Source organism: Sphaerodactylus townsendi, linkage group LG05 (genome assembly GCF_021028975.2).
Source record: "Sphaerodactylus townsendi isolate TG3544 linkage group LG05, MPM_Stown_v2.3, whole genome shotgun sequence".
Taxonomy (NCBI): Eukaryota; Metazoa; Chordata; class Lepidosauria; order Squamata; family Sphaerodactylidae; genus Sphaerodactylus; species Sphaerodactylus townsendi.
Genome location: NC_059429.1, coordinates 79,902,928 through 79,915,819, shown reverse-complemented (window position 1 = coordinate 79,915,819; position 12,892 = coordinate 79,902,928). Strand labels below are relative to the sequence as shown.

General features: G+C 42.5%; 1 protein-coding gene across 3 annotated transcripts in view; it reads left to right on the top strand.

Moving 5' to 3' along the window:
• TBC1D22B (TBC1 domain family member 22B) overlaps positions 1–12,892 on the top strand; it is a 49,422-nt gene that overhangs the window by 3,695 nt on the left and 32,835 nt on the right. For 2 of the 3 annotated variants that reach the window (XM_048497572.1, XM_048497571.1), the window contains exons 2-7: positions 1,983–2,039; positions 4,884–5,182; positions 7,875–8,051; positions 8,507–8,577; positions 8,934–9,062; positions 9,626–9,691. In XM_048497572.1, the coding sequence (XP_048353529.1) occupies positions 1,983–2,039; positions 4,884–5,182; positions 7,875–8,051; positions 8,507–8,577; positions 8,934–9,062; positions 9,626–9,691 (799 nt within the window). Of the gene's footprint in view, positions 1–475; positions 1,056–1,982; positions 2,040–4,883; positions 5,183–7,874; positions 8,052–8,506; positions 8,578–8,933; positions 9,063–9,625; positions 9,692–12,892 lie in introns of those variants that run through there. The other variant, XM_048497573.1, reaches the window with a different exon arrangement.

The following is a 12,892-nucleotide window of genomic DNA, read 5'->3' as shown; positions in this document are numbered from 1 at the left end:
TTGAAAGTGATGCTGTTTCAGGGTGGGGGATAATCCACCCCAAAACAGCATCACTTTCAATGTTCTTTTAACTGGGGATCCCAGATTCTCCCTTTCAGGTGAATTTAAAAGGAGAATCTGGGCTCCCTAGTTTAAACACCATTGAAAGTGATGCTGTTTGGGGGTGGATTCCAGCATCACAGCTGGTGCCCATGGGGGGGTGCAAAACTCAGATTTTGCACTGGGCTTCATTTCCCCTAGCTACGCCTCTGCCCAGAGGGGAGGGGAGGGCAGAAGGGGCTGCCGGCTGGGAGCCCAGCTGGTGGGGGTCAGGGGAGAGCAGGGCAGGGGAGTCTGCTGTCCCTGGCCTCGGAAAGCTGCTTTTATAAGCACTGAGGCCGGGGGCGGGGCTTGGGGAGGTGTGGCCATGCCCCAGGGGCAGGTGGGGACGTGGCCCTGCCCCTGAACCCCCCATAAAAAATACACTGGTACCTACGTCCCTGGTTATGTGTTTATCATGGCTTCATAATATTAACCTACCACTGTGATAAAAGTGATTGTTAAGTGGCACAGCAGTGTATGTAAATGGCCATTACTGTAACTAGAATAAAATAGGGTGCTGGGAAATATATCCTATCACAGAGTTGAAAGCTCAGATTTTAAAATGCAAATAAGGCCAGCACTTTGAACTTGTTTTTTGTAAAATTACAATATAAATCTGTTTAAAAAGTAAAACACGTGTTCACAAGAATCTGAAGGCAAAGGGAAAGAAGGACGAGAAATGTGGAGAGAAAGTGACTTGGTGAAGTCATGTGATAGGACAGTGGCAGAGGTTAGACTATGTATTTCAGACTGTATTCAGCATTAATTGAGAAACAGCTCTTCAATCCTACAAGCAAGTTATAAAAATTCATAAGAGTAGGCTTGTCATGGGATGAGCAAAAGAGTTTCCAATAACAGCAAAAGTGGTCTTAAAGTTTTCCCCTGCAAAATGTACTTCTGGATAAACAAGTACTTTGGGGGCTCCATTGGATCCCAGTAGAAGACAACAAGACAAGATAATCACCATTTCTTTGGTAAGGAGTTTATGCTCATTTATAAACCCTAAAATGACTATTACATGAAATTGTGGCTAGAAATATTGAACATAGAAACACACAGCTGAAAGGGACCTCAAGGTCATGTAATCCAACCTCTTGTGCTATGCAGGAAATTCACAACTATCTCCCTTATTCCCCCAGGGATCCCTGTTCTATGTCCAGAGCAAATAGAAAACCTCCAGGATCCCTTGCCAATCTCAGCTGGAGGAAAATTCCTTCCTGACCACAAATTGGCATTACCCTTAGACATGTAGGAAAGGACCATGAGATCTGAGCACTGATCCTCCTCATGATCTTCCTAAGTTCACAGAACCACTTGAAAACCTCTAACAAAGGAAAGCCCACCACCTCCCATGGAAGTCTGTTCTGCTGAGGCACCCCTCCAGTGGTGGGATTCAGCAGGTTCGCACCACTTCGGCAGAACCGGTTATTAATTCGGTGCTTGTAGTTAAATTATTTGAATCCCACCACTGCACCTCTCTCTCTGACAAGAAGTTCTTCCTAATGTTTAGCCAGAAACTCTTTATTTATTTATTACATTTATATCCCTCCCTATCCCCGCAGGACTCAGGGCGGGTCACAACATAAAAGTATGCTAGCAATAAAACCATTAAAATAGCAATAAAATTATTAAAAACAGTAAAAAATTCCAACGCCTAATAAATAACAACAGGTGGTTTTAAATAATACAAACCTCTGTCACCCCGCTCCATCCTCCTTACTGTATGACTGGTTCATTGGTTCATCGATCATTCTGCAGTGGCATTGACTGCTTCTCTTGGAAGAATTACCCTAAAGCTTGGAGCTACTGATGATGTTTCTGTGTGACTTTTCATACACCCTAACTATCTGCGACTGGAACAGTTACTTATAAATCACCCAACTTTCTTGTTTCCTCTGTAGCATTCAGCCTGTTTATGGTGCTCAACACCCTCCGCTGGATCCCCGGCTCACCAAAAAGTAAGTAGTTTTCCTTCTTGAACAGAAGGTGGGTTATTAGTGGTCATCACCATGTGATGCCTCTTCATCCTTGAAAAGAGACCTTTTTTTCTGTCTGCTGTTTCATGGAACTGCGATCTTCAGGATCTTTTCCCTTTGTGATAATTAATAATATAGAAAATGTTTTGGTTCAATGGATTTTATCTATGCACTTTGAGAAAATGTTTCCTTCAGGGGTGACAACTTCAAGTTCTCATATCTTCCAATGAAAATCCTTTTGAAATAGTTATTGTCACCCCTGAGGATGATGTTGGCAACTATATTTAAACCAATACTTTCTTCCTTGTGATCAAATTTGAAGCTGACCTCTGTGTTTGCTTTTTTCGCCACAAGCTATTAGCCACTGATTGAAGGGCTTGCAATGAGCTGGTGGTCTAGCTATTGAGTCACTATAGGAAGGCATCCCCCTCTCAGTCATTGCCCTTGCTGAGCCAGCATGTCAAGAAATTGATGGGTTGGGGAGTCTAGAGTCCGTGCTGGTCTATAGAAGGAATTTCTCCAAGAAAAGGTGAGGTTCAAGTCAGGCAAAGTCTCGACTACAGCTGCCTGGAAGTATGGCCACCTGGCCTACATATTGTTTGCTGCTTTTGAGAAATGAGACAGTTTAAAGATTGTAGATCCAGTTCCTCCCACCCCATTGTTTAACACACGAGTCGATCTTATCTTGACAAATCTCCATAGCTGCTATGAATACCATTTTATACGCCCATTTATTCAGTGAATCTATACTATCTTGGAACGTTTGTTATCTTAGTAACAAAGTGGCCCTCTGTATCAGTGTAGTTTTTCTCTGATTGTGGCCACTACCAAATGGATGTGTGCAGGATAATTAACCGTCACCCATTTCCAGCAGATTCTTCTCCATGCCTGTTAATTGGAAGTTGGAGGATTGCTTTTCTGTCTACTAATGAATTTTTGTGAGGAATGCACCAGTTCAAGAGTTCAAAAACTTTACCAGCTGAATAACCCCATTTTGATTAAACTGTTTTCACAGACCTCTCACCTCTGCCCCACCTTCCTCATCATATACCACATGCTGAACAGCCACTTTTCAAAGTACATTGTGCAGACTGTGCCTGCCACATGAAGACTTATTTCTGTTCGCAAGCTAAAAATACATTGGGACCTCTTATCAGCTACATTTTAAAAGACAGTTTTGAGGAAAATGTGCTTATTGTCTGTACATGGCAGATCTCAAATTATAGCTGCTTCTATAGGGCTATAGCTCAAAAGTCCCCAACTCAAGTTCTTATCACTCACAGCTCTTGACTGACGAGTGATTTGCATTGCTGAGGGCAGGTAACGTCCTTAATGACTTCCAGCTAGAGGTCTCTGAATAGGGACAGGAAAGGGCCTGGAAAACTTTTAGAGCTGCTTACAGAAATAGAAAGGACCACTGGAACCTCAGCATTGGTATTAAATTGAAAAATTGTCCTTGGATGCCTACTGGAATTCATTGTCTCTACATTGGAATCCTTCATGTTGAACAATAAAATAACAATTCAGTTTTATAAGAGAAGAAACTGATGACTCTATTAGGATGGTACCTCCTTGATACCACTCAAACAATTAGACTTCCTAGGCTGAGTTATTGGTTCTCAGCATCTAACGTGCATTCTCTGGCTTGTATGAGGTGATCTGGGGGTTAAGTGATTGCCTTTGAAAGAAGGGGAATCTGATTGTGTTCCCTTGGGACTTCCTTGGAGCCTCTGTCTCTGTTCCTAGAAAATGTTAGCCATATGGATATAAGAAGGGATTGCCTTCTGTCTTTATTAGAGATGTAAAATTTCCAGAAATCTTGAAGCTAGAGGAGGTTTTTTAAATTTTTGCCATCTAAGAGGTGGTAAAAATGGAAGTTGAAGGCAGAAAACAGATTTTGTATGAAAGAAAATGATATTTGAATAGAAATGTTGTGACATTGTGATGGTCTTAAAAAGGTCTCTTTTAGATGACCTCACAAACCTACTTTTTCCCCTATACTTAAGATTTTTGCAACCAATTACTTTAGAGGGGTTACTTTCACTTGGCTTTTGTGCACTTACAGCTTGTGGCGCAGCTGTATGCTTTGCAGTGTGGTTTTTCCCATGGTTTTTTGTTTGCAGGGGGAGCCTCCTGCTGTGAAACGTCCCCAGCTTCACTGATTCACTGTTTTGCCTGCCTGCTGCTCCCTTTCAGTTTCTGTGCAACCTTCCCTTGGACAGGTTGCCTGCTGCCTTTTTTTTTTTTTTTTTTTGGTGCCGTGTGGGTCTGTCGATAATGCAGTAGACCATGTGAGCTTCATGGGGCTATTGCTCCATCATGATCAGATCAATTTCTATGTGGAGTACACAAGTGATTAGAACTAATTATTCTTCCAGCCCAACATGGAACATTTGCTTCATTCTCACCGTACTTATGATTTTGCTGTTCTTTAGAGGGTGCCAGTCAAGATTCTTTACATGCTCATTGGGGTTCAATACAATCTCCTCCTTTTTTTTTCTTGCTTGCCACACAGTAGACAGACAGCAAACTTTCTTTGGTAAGGTGCTTGGCAGGAGTGTTTGGCCTCCCATGTGTCAAGACCGTTAATCTCTATTCAGGTTCTGAACTTTGTACTTAGTGGAGTTTTCTTGAAAGGATTTTGCTTTCCTTATTCCCTGTCTGACTGGAAGGGGCAGAATTATGTGATTTGATGAAGAAGTTTTCTTTCATATACAAGGGACGTGAAATCAATAGGGGCAAATTATGTCACAGGTTGGGGAATGCCAGAGACAGTGGCTGGCTCTGCAGTGATAGCAGTAACACAGATTCTCTTGCATTTTGTAGCTTCATTAAAGAACGTTCCAAGGTCAATGCACTGCCCATGAAGAATAAGAAGGCCAGCAGTTTTCATGAGTTTGCCCGTGACACCAGTGATGCCTGGGACATTGGGGATGATGAAGATGAGGACTTCTCATCTTTCCAGACCTTGAACTCTAAAGTGGCCAAGGCCACAGCAGCACAGGTGCTGGAGAACCACAGCAGGCTGCGTGTGAAATCTGAGCGACCCCAGGCAGCTTTGAATGAAGTACCAAACAACTGCAAAGTTATCAAGTCTAATAGTGAGGCCCAGCTGTCCAGACCTGGTAAGAGCACTGTCACAGTTCCTACTCTTCTGTCATTACTGCACTACATGCTTCTACTGAGATTATATGGATTCTGCAGAAGTATTGCACTTTCTGTAAGTACGGAACAGAACATCTTGAAAATACTGGATGTTTGGCAAGAAACGCAGTCTTCTTTCCCCGTGGCTACAAAAATAGGCTTTACCACATCTATACTCACCACACCTGGTGAAATCTTGAAAGTTGGGGGCAAGTCGGCTGAGTAGGAGGTCTTAAAAGATAAAGCTTTTGTGCTCTGTACAATTCGTTGTTCTTTTCTGTACTTACCGGAAGCAAAATAAAAGAGGTAAGATAAGAAAGTACATTGAAATTTGTTTGATCTGTATAATTGTAATTCATGTTTTGTATTAGAAATAGAATAATAGGCTAGACCAGTGATGGCGAACCTTTTCGAGACCGAGTGCCCAAATGGCCACCCAAAACCCACTTCTTTATCGCAAAGTGCCAAGACGGCAATTTAACCTGAATACTGAGGTTTTCGTTTAGAAAAAATGGTTGGCTCCGAGGCGTGCGTTGCTCGGGAGTAAGCTGGGTGGTAGTCGGTGGCTTTGCATTGAAGCAACCGTGCAACTCTTCCAACTGGTGAATCACAGCCCTAGGAGGGTTTACTCAGAAGCAAGCCCCATTGCCAGCAACCGAGCTTACTCCCAGGTAAAGGATCGCGCTTGAGTTCTTCACGTAAAAATCAGTGGGGTTTAACAGCTTTACAAGGGTCTGCTCCTACACTGCTTCCCCAAAACTAGGTCTTAGGTTTTAATGCCCTAATAATCGGTGCCCCCTAGCCCGGCCCAGGCTGCCAGCCTTCTAGATGTGGGGGGGGGCACTCTCATGCTGCGTCTACAGAGAGGGCTCTGAGTGCCACCTCTGGCACCCGTGCCATAGGTTCGCCACCACAGGGCTAGACGGACCCTAAATTTCAATCAGTTTTCTTATCTTGTGAAATTCAGCTTTTCTTGGTACAGAATTGCAGTTGAGTACGTGTAAAATGCTGTCAAGTCACAGCTGACTTATGGCTACGTAGGTTTCTCAAGGCAGGAGACTTGAGACTAATAGAGGTAGTTTGCCGTTGCCTTCCTCTTTGTAGTGACCCTAGAATTCCTTGGTGGTCTCCCATTCAAATACTAACAAGGCTAGACCCTTACTTACCTTCAGAAATCTGACAAGATCAAGCTAGCCAGGGCTATCCGGGTCAGAACGGATATTACATAGGACTAAACGTTTGTGGAGTTAATTCATTTACTTTGGTTTGTCAGTATGTTCTAACGAACTTGTTTTGCATTGGTTGGGCCAAACTTTTGAAAATAAAGGCCTTTTTGGTAGCAGTTCAAGCCAATACGAATAGCACTGTTGGGGTCAAATTAGAGGTTTTAGGGGGCCCCAGTGGAACTTTGAGTGGAGATTATTGAGTACATATGGAAAGCATATTCTAAATAGTTTAGTTATGCGCTTATCATTTTTTGTAGGTGCTAGTCCAGTAAATGAAGTACTCACACTATGACTGGCTTTAAACATTAAAGAAACTAATAGTTTAGTGCATGCATAGCAAAACCTATACCAAGAATAAAACTTTGTTGGTTTTAAAGGTGCCACTGGACTCAACCCTTTTTCTGCTGACCTCTGAAAGACTAACACCATTTATTACAGCATGAGTTTTTATAAGTCTGAGCTCATTTCTTCAGATGCAGTCTAAAGAACTGACCACTAACAAAAACTCATGCTGGGCTCAATGTTGTTCGTCTTTAAGGAGTCATTGGACTTCTGCATTGTTTTGCTGCAGTAGACTAACACAGCTACTCAGGAACTATTTTAGAAATGAGCCTCCTGTCTCACTATCACCACCAGATGGCATCCAAGGCTATATCATACCTCTCCGTATTCTGATAACTAGCTTGGGCAGGTATTCAAGAATTTGAGAAGCTTCCAATTCTAAATTACCTTGTGGTTTTCTACTTCTTTTAATCTCCAGACTCCTGTCAGGTTTGCTGTTTAATATATTAGAAACAGAAATGAGAAACGAGCATGAAGACTAGAGCAAGTAGAAAGGACTGAATGGGAAATGATGCTTAGGAGAGCAGTGAGAAGCTGCCCATGTTAAAGGGCAGGCCAGGTGATCTAAGCCACATTAGTAATCTTGCAACAGAACTGTTCTGACAGCCATCCCTGTAAGTCACGGGATAGTATCTGTTGCTAGCAATGTGCCATTTTATCATGTTGATCAGTGTGGAGGCTAAGACAAAAGGGATGAGGATTTATTTCTTGCTTCTTTTCTGAGAATTAGCATTAAGGCATTGCTTCAGTTGTCACATTCGCTGAAGCAAAGATTCGTGCAGTTCTGTAGAACGGGCAGTCAAAGAAGAGCAATTTGTAATATACCCCAAAGGGTTAATACACTCTGGTCTTGAGATTGCATTTGTACGGTCCATGATGGCATGACAGGGAAAGGTTCATTACAAAAAGCTTTTGCCTGTCATTCTCCGGTAGAGAAGAAAGTTACAGCTGTAGAACCTCTCCTTGCCATGCGTGTACTGGAGATCTGATTGAGCATTTAAAACCCTAAATAAGAAGATGGTGGATTGTGGAAGCCCTCTTACTTTCCGTGCTTGCTGTTGTCCATTGCTCTCACAGCCTGATGGCCCTCTTTATCTTCTTATAGAAGATGACTGCATGTGCAACTCACTCCACAAACAATCCCTCCCACTCCGACCCATCATTCCACTTGTTGCTCGCATTTCTGACCAAAATGCTTCAGGAGCTCCTCCCATGACAGTGCGTGAGAAAACCCGCTTGGAGAAATTCCGGCAGCTTCTATCCAGCCACAACACTGACCTAGGTGAGTCAGAGTATTTTAAGGAAAACTGTGCATTATGAGGCCCTGCTTATTCCAGAGGAATCACTGAATTTATTCTATACTAATTTCAGTTGATTTTTTTCGCTTACCTGTGTTAAAATTGTACTGGAGAAACAGGAAATGGGAGGCAGTTAAATTTAGTAAAGCATCTTGTATGCCAGAGATCGAAATAATAGTATTCAAAATATCTGTAGCTTACCACATAGTTTAAAATTATTTTATTCTGTAAATATTTAATAATGGTACATTTAAAACTATTATTATGATCACAGGACTGTCTCTGCTATTGCACAGAAACTTGCATGTCTAGAGAAGAAGCCTATCGTGAGCTTGGAGTTATGAGTCTGCTTAGCAGAAAGGAGTTGCCTTGTTTTCCAAGTTCAGGAATGCTGTTAGAGATACTGTATGTAAAGAAACTAACTTCTGTGCATTTGCAGATGAACTAAGGAAATGCAGCTGGCCTGGCGTCCCTAGAGAGGTTCGGCCTGTGACATGGCGCCTTTTATCCGTGAGTGCTCATGCTGCATACCTGGACTAGGCTGACTTGCATACATTGTACACAGGGGGGTGGGGGGGGGGAGTGTGAAAGTGTTATAACTTGATAGTTTGGCAGTTGCCTGTTTTCTGGTTAAATCTGGCAGGTTTTTCTCAACCCTTCGGTCTAAAATTCTCCCACTGAAGCACTTCTATTTTAAAAGACACTATATTCTTAAAGGCCCTGGAGACTCATCTCGTATAAAGTATTGTAGGTGTAATTACAATTCTTTTTCTGAAGCTTACTGTCTGCTAGATGGAATAGGTAAACTTTGAGCACCACAGAAGAAACAATGGGTTTTGCCTTGACAAGTCCCTGTTTTGCTATAGGGTTACCTCCCTGCCAACATGGAGCGGAGGAAACTGACCTTGCAGCGCAAACGAGAGGAGTACTTTGGCTTCATAGAGCAGTATTATGACTCTAGAAATGAGGAACACCATCAAGATACATACCGGCAGGTACCCGAACACTTCACGCCCCCTTCCCTCATTGTGTTGCATCCCGGAGGGCTTGGGGATTTAATGAGACGTGACTTCTTCAGAATGACTCTCTGAATTTTCCCCAATAGCTTTGTCCACTGTTTTGTTGAGCTCGTCCTGCAGTATTATGGCACAGTGTGGGTGCAGAATTTATTGCCAGGAGTGTGCTGATATAGCACGTGACATGAACAGCAATTCTAAAAGGAAATATTGCTCTGGTACTTGAAGTTACCAACATTTTCCTAAAGGTCTAATTCCATGCCTGATGTTCGCCCTTGTTTTCTAAAACATGCATCATGTGGGCATGAATCCTGATAGGTTGACATGTTCATGCTGACTTCTGTATTGAACTGTCTGGTCTCTCACTGAAGGGTCAGTAAGCAGGTATTGGTATGGGAGTGGTTCCTGGATGTCCTCTGAATGTCCTCTGCTGCTCTGGTTTGGGCCCTGGAAGTATTTCTGCTTTTTATTGTAATTTAACAAATGGTCTTAGTGATCCTTAATGTTTTATAATTTTGTTGGTGTTTTTCCATCCCTTTCAGATTCATATAGACATTCCACGGACTAATCCCCTCATCCCTCTATTTCAGCAGCCGCTAGTTCAGGAGGTAAGAAGGTTTAGTTTTTTAACTTTCCCTCATTGTACTCACTAGCCTAGGCTGGTGGTGAAAGTTCACTTCCTGGACGTGCCATCTCTGCCAGTGAACGGAGTTTCCTTGTAAAGGTTACTCCTCCCATTTTGCTCTGTAGGCAAGCCTGTGCTGAGATCTTGTGTAGCTCCTTCTCTTTCTAAGAATGTAAACTAACAAACATTTAGATGAGTTCCATTTGTATATATTCCTATAAATGTTCAAGCAGCTAACTTTGTGCATCACTCACCCCTGACTTCTTGCTCCTCTTTTTATGGGGAAGGGAAGGACGCATGGGAGGATTGTGTGTCTTGCTCAGAGTCTCATACTGAGCAAGCATGGGAACAGGGAAGGAGAGAGTCTTGATTTTTTCCTTCGGACTGCTGAATGTCTGTATTCCCAGTTAAATTCTTGCCTTCAGCCATGACTTTATCCAAATATTCTCAAAAGAGGACACTGCACTCAATACCTTCAAAAGACCAGGAAAGAGCTCCCTCTCTCCACTCATCCTCACATCTGATGGTTCCTGCATGGTGCATCCTTTTTCAGCTCTCCTGTGGTACAGGATTTTCCCACATGGGACATAACAAGGTCCTCATGACCTCAACAAAGATCCTCTCGAGTCTACTAAACAGATCCCCCCTCCAGGTTCTCTTCTACAAGGCTGCCTTCCTGGTCACTGTTACCTCAGCCAGACAAATACAAGAACTCCATATTCTCTCCTGAAGAAAGGTGCTTGGCATTTCCATAGAGACTCTGGAGATGAAGATGGGGTTGGTTCACAATACCAGTGTGAATTCCTGTTTCATAGAAACCAAAAGATAGTGCTCACTTCATTTAGGCCTCATTCAAACCATTTTTATGTTTGTAATGGCACAGAGCTTTTAAATATATGTCTGTTGTACAGTGGTCTTCAGATTCTTAGACACCTATTTCATCCCTCATCTATGTGATGGAAAGTCTTTAGAACAATGCTTTCTGAATGGATAAAAGCCTGTATGTTTGTGACACGAGAGACCTAGCCTATCTTGTTTCTTACTAAAGTTGCTACCTACTCTGCTACCTACAAAACAATCTTGGTAGTCTTTGGAGATTTTTAGGGCAGCTCCCATGGTCACCACCTACTCTACAAGCTGGATACTTATGCCTCAGTCTTCTATTAAACTGGTGCTTCAGTGAATTATTATTTCACAGTGTCCTTGGGCATTTCCCACCCAGGATGGTATAGCTTTTCTACAGTTCTCTCAAGGATCTCCTCCTCCACTGATGGAAAATGAACCATTGGCTGTACCATGAGAGTTTCTTTTCATTGGAGGCAATCCAGAATCTTAGTGTGAAATGGAACCTGTTTGTGTAATGTAGGGATCATAAACAGAAGCAATAGACTACTACTTGGTATTTAGTTGAGGCACCATCCTCTGTGGTTTTGTCTCCTTTATTCATAGTCGTCCTTTCTCACTGCAACTCAAGGTGATTATACAATTTTTAAAAAAATGCAATATAAGCACTATCATAAGTTCAACCAATAACACAATCAAACTGGATTACGAAGGTAGAGAACAATGCAATAAAAGAGTATTATTCATACAGTGACCAAAACAATAAAGGCTACCAAACATTGAAAATGCCCCCTGGAATAACATGTGCTGTGGAATGATAACTAGATTGGAGGTTTCATAACCTAACTGGTAACCAATGCATTGGTGAACTACTGCCCATCAGAAATGCACAGATATTCAACACAGCCAGGAGTAATCCTCACAAGGATGCATTTAGAATCCAGTCCACCAATGAAAAGAAGCCCTCACAGTAAATTCACTCTTTCATTCTCATAGAGTCTGCTGCGTGCAAGGGTTGGTCCCTCAGCCTGGAAAGGCTTCATTGTCATCAACATGGCCAGTTGTATTTCTGCTGGCATCCAAATGACAGCATGGTGTGTACTTTACTTTTCTGCACCATAAAAATGCAGATTTCTGTACTCAGACTAAACTATTAAATCAAGTTTATGAACATGGGCTTGTTTTCAGGAGCATCCTCAGTTTGTATTCTTTATTCTGAGAATTATAGTGGTTGAAAAAGAATGAAGGATAGTTATGGTTCACTGCACATCACTTTGCAAAGGCTGTCTGGAACAGAACTCGATGTTGAAAGATGCATTATTGTTGCCGGAAACAGCCCACCCTGTCATTTCCAACTTTTTTTAGTGATGTCTGATAATGTAAAATGCATGATGCAGTATAATAGCTCCATTTCCCCAGCCCTTCCTGTTCTATTGATTGTTGTTTGAATAGATGGATAAACTTGAAATGTGGTAATATCAGATTTTGTATTGGTAGATATTATGGGAAGGAAAATAATTCCAGAAGGGTAATCGGCTTAGTCTGTCATAGGAGGATCACACAAGTGCCAGAAGTATCTTAAAGGTTAATGTGGTATAGTAGTTAGCAGTGGACTCTTATCTGGAGAACTGGGTTTGATTCTCCACTCCTCCACATAAGAGGTGGACTCATATCTGGTGTCTGTGGGGACAAAATGGGCATCTAAGGCTCATTCCGCACATGCAGAATAATGCACTTTCAAACTGCTTTCAGTGCTCTTTGAAGCTGTGCGGAATGGCAAAATCCACTTGCAAACAATTGTGAAAGTGGTTTGAGAACGCATTATTTTGCGTGTACGGAAGGGGCCTAAGTTTGTTGCAGGGTTTATTTGCAGGGTTTGTTAGATGATCCATGGTTATTGGAGAGAAGCTCTATTTGGTTGGGAAGCTGGCTTTAGGCAAGACAGTTGTACATGTGAGCCCGCCTCTTCCCATTTGTTCCCCAGTCTGGCTGTCCTGAACCATGACCAGGGCTTTTTTGGCCCTGGCCTGGTGGTGCTCTGTTGAGTGGGACCAGAACTCTGAAGGATTTAGCATAATTTCACAGGGCCTGTAAGATGGAGCTGTTCTACCAGGCCCATGGCTAAGGACAGCAACTGTTGTCCATCTTGCTGGCTTCCCTTCCCTTCCCCCCCCGCCCCCGCCCCCGCCCTTCCCCCTTTTCACTCCTTGACATGATAGATGAAGATATTGAGTGTGGGTTGTTGGACTGATTGATTTATCCTCATTTTAAATGGCACCAGGATGCAAAGTCTGCATTGAAATTGCATCAACTTTACAGATTGTTATTATTATGTACGGAT